We start from the raw sequence: 4,035 nt of genomic DNA on the forward strand, positions 1-4,035 counted from the left end.
TTTTGGGTGTTGATTTGTTGAAACATGATAAGTAGATATTATGTAGTGAATATTCTTTTTTTTTGTATTTTCTCTTAAATTTTTAAATATATGAAGTGTCGTTATGAAAGATCACCGTATGTACATTGTGTAGACCAATTGGTGTTTGGTGGGGTCGATATATGTTCAGAATAATATCTCCATTGTTCTTCCGTAGTTCTCACAATGGCTTGCGCGATTATTGCATTTGAGCGATTTTTTGCAGCCAGACATTAACCGTAGAAGATACGTGTGGATTGAGCTAAATCACGCAACAAAGGGAGGGTCGTAATATTTCTGAATCAAGAACAAAGGGTTGACATGGGGCAAACAACATTAACCATAGAAGATAAGTGTGGATCGAACTAAGTCACGCAACAAGGGGGGTCGTAATGTTTCTAGAATTAAGAACAAAGGGTTGACATGAAGCAAACAAGATCTAAAACTCCACGATAGCGCGAAATCGCCGTGAAGCGCAAATTGAGCGATTTTTGGAGAGGGACCTCGAGGAAGTTCGATACATAATATGCTTTGCCAAACGAGCCGCCCCTGACATACAATAGAATTGCGTTTTTTTGGCTTCTCTTGCAGAATGCGTTTACGACAAGAATTGTTCCGAGAACGTGTACATGAATGAAACCCTATTTTTAGAAATAAAAAAATAAAATAGAAATCTCCTCTACCCCTTAGAAATTTTGATTTACGTAATTTATAATTACAAAGAAATTTTGAATTTCTGAAATGTCATCATGTTTCATTTTCCCATTTTATTTAGTGCTTTGCCCAGAAAAAATGTTACATTGCAAAAAAGATATTCCGAATCTAATTGTCAAATTATTCCGAACTGTCGTAACTGCACCCCACCTTTTCAAATCGCCGTCTTCTTCATTATTTACGGAACATCTATCACAGTTTAGTCTCTCATATTTTCCGATTACATAACCATTATCTCCAATATCTGGAACAACTTTCTTATCTCCAATCAGATGAACGGCTTCGATAATTTCCAGCAATTGCTGCGAATATAAATACAAGTCAGTATCCACCTCATCCATCCCAATCAATTCCTTCTTCAACACAATCATTCAATCAATCAACACATCAACAATGCATGCAATCTACGAACTTGAAGAATTTCAAAGTCTTTGGACCCTCCTCACAGATAATTCCCATTGCGGCCATTATTCAAGTTATCTCAATGACGGTATAGTCCTCTCAGAAAAGGAATTCAACCTTACTCTCATCCCACTTCCATGTCTACTCAATAAACTCAGTTCCGGAGAAGTCACATCCCTAGAAACAGTCATTGCATTTATCAAGAAGGCCCTTCTTGTCTCCGATCAAAGCTCATATCCCCTCAGAAGTACAGAATCTATAAAGGTTGAACAGATTTTGAAAGCTGTTGAGAGAGCTAATTATTTAGATATTTATTATACAAGATACGGTCCAATTGGGCCATTGCATGGATTGCCTATTTCTAAGGATCAATTGAAAGCTATGGGGTTGGAACAAGACGAAGTAGATCAGGTATTCACAGTCGAATTAGGGCAAGTTATGTTGGATTTTGTATATTATCCTGACTTGGGACATTCAAAGAGAATGAGTTATAATCGCTGGAATATTTCCCGTAGATCAAGAAGTTTTTAGTATATTCAGTTCTTTTGGCATGTTTATAGTTTTTTTTTGTACAATAGATTTATATAATTGGAGCAATACTACAAGGATATTAGACTTTGTTTCGTTGGATGTTTGAAGATTTTTGGGATATGGCTAAACTGTGAGTAAACTATTCTCTTCGTCTGAATTCTACAAATACTACTCTCTCAATTTGGACATGAATATGTGGATTCTACGAGTTATTGTTGATCAGCGAGCAATCGCTGAACGAAACAAGAATAATAAAATGTACAGCAATGATGACTTCGTTGAAACGGCGCTGGAATAACCAGTACCCTACTTTATAGTATCATTCCTGATTGCTTTCAATGTATTGAACGTATAGACTTCACGATTCTCAATAGTAAATGAGTTTTTGGTGACCATCACACCAAGAATTCTTTGAAACCAACATATAAAACCCTTAAAGAAATCTTTCCTACTTTGAATAAGAATATTTTGAAGGAGGTTCTACCTGCTAATAGAGGTAATGTTGTACTTCTATTTTTGCCTATTTACGATTGGTTCAAGATAATTGAGCATGCTTATGTGCGTATATGATTGTAGCGAGAGACATCCAGAGATGATTCTGGATTAGTAAAACAAATACTTGATTGTTCGTTTTCTATTGCTCTCGTTTGGAAGTATTCTTGACCGCAACATACAATATAAGCAGAAATTTTTAAGGAGAAGGAATCCGGAACACTCATTTCATTCTGTTTGCAGTTTTGAGTGATGAATACCACCCTGGAGGCTATTGACAATTTGCCAAGAAATGGGTGCAAAATTGACAAAAAGTAAAAAGAGTATAACAAATAAGTTGAGATGAGTGGTAAATACAATTTACTTGTTTATTCGTTATTGCTCCTTTAATGCATTAATTACCAAACACCAATAGATCCCATTTCTGGGGCTACCAACTATTCATTTTACATATTTCAGAGCGAGTGTCGCACAATTCTACAACCATAAAAAGGGTCAAACAAGATAACAATTTAGAGATAAAACTTGAATTGCAAACACTTCGGCCCAAGAGCCTTCTTGGTATATCAAGACACACTCCAAGTTTTGCAACAACTCACCCCCTACTTTCTCCTTGTTAGTATTTAAAAAACAGCAGCTCTCCAAAAGCGACCAGTCACACTTTATCTGACTCCAATATCCAAGATTGCTGAGAATAAGACGATCATTCCAAGATGCCTAGTCAAGTAATGCAACACATGGAATATTCAATGGGAAATGGATGATATTCAGATGGAAAATAATGTACAATTTGCATTCCAATTCTGTTATTTAAGCTTCAAAGTAAGTAATTTCTGATTGATAAAATATTCTTAGGAAGAAAAATGGTTGCAATTTTTAGAAGTAATTAAATATAAATTCTCGATTGCGAAAAAACAAAAGAACTTCAATTTTATTTGTACACTTTTCTTGTTCACTTTACAACAAATAGATCAAACACTACAAATTTAACAATAATGCCTTTTCAAATCTTTTCAAAGAATTCACAAAAATCTTCTGATTCAAAATCATCATTATTATCCAAGACAGAATTCAAAAAACTTGAGAAAAACATGAAGACTCTTTATTTGACTGGATTATTCCAGAAAAACCAGGCAACCGCCAGGTTTATTGCCAAATACCAAAAGGCAAAATTAAATTCCACCTATCCATTCTCAATGAATGAATTCTTGAAATCCATTTATAACGAGACACCACAAGACCAGATACCCGTGCAAATTCACAAATTGTTCGTTCAAATTGCCATGAATGAAGACATAGATAGCTACCATCCAGTTCCCGCTGAAAATACAAATAAATCATCAATCGACTTAGAATCATCTTTTGCCAATACCGTCACTGTTCATACTGCTTCTACATCTGCCAATGCTGTTGATGATGAAACTACCACTATTGCTGTTGTTCCTGATGTTATTTTTGCTGAAACTACCACTACTGCTGTTGTTCCTGTTGTTGTTGCTGCTGAATCTGCCAGTACTGTTGTTGTTCCTGATGCTGTTTTTGCTGAAAGTACCACTAATGTTGTTGTTCCTGATGTTGTTGCTGCTACTCCTGTTGTTATTCCTACTGGTGCTGCTCCCACTAGTACAACCACTATTACTCCTCCCATTGCTGCTACTACTGCCACCAAAACAATCTTGCTTTCATCTAATACAATTTTATTTTCAGCGGACGATGAGGACCCAGAAGATGAAGAAGAATTCGACTTTCAAGCCATACATAATACCACAACTTCATTTAAGTCTAAACTTTTTAACACCTGGTACAAAACCAAGATTCGTTCGAAGGCGTTTAGAATCAAGAGTGTCAAACAAATCAAGAAATTGTTCACGTTCTTTT

At 35.6% G+C, this 4,035-nt stretch overlaps 2 protein-coding genes across 2 annotated transcripts; both read left to right on the top strand. All coding sequences in view use genetic code 12, as the record gives it.

Annotated features, from left to right (window-relative positions):
- Positions 1–1,125: 1,125 nt before the first annotated feature.
- J8A68_005311 (uncharacterized protein) lies at positions 1,126–1,665 on the top strand (the record flags this gene model as incomplete). The annotated part of the gene is made up of 1 exon (XM_049409364.1): positions 1,126–1,665. The coding sequence occupies one exon, from the start codon at positions 1,126–1,128 to the stop codon at positions 1,663–1,665; it is 540 nt and encodes a 179-aa protein (XP_049261408.1).
- Positions 1,666–3,152: 1,487 nt separating this feature from the next.
- On the top strand, positions 3,153–4,035 carry J8A68_005312 (uncharacterized protein; the record flags this gene model as incomplete). The annotated part of the gene is made up of 1 exon (XM_049409365.1): positions 3,153–4,035. A coding segment is annotated over one exon (883 nt), but the record flags the coding sequence as incomplete, so codon positions are not given.

This window comes from Hemisphaericaspora subhashii, assembly GCF_019202705.1.
Source record: "Hemisphaericaspora subhashii strain CBS 10753 chromosome Unknown scaffold265, whole genome shotgun sequence".
Lineage (NCBI taxonomy): Eukaryota > Fungi > Ascomycota > Pichiomycetes > Serinales > Debaryomycetaceae > Hemisphaericaspora > Hemisphaericaspora subhashii.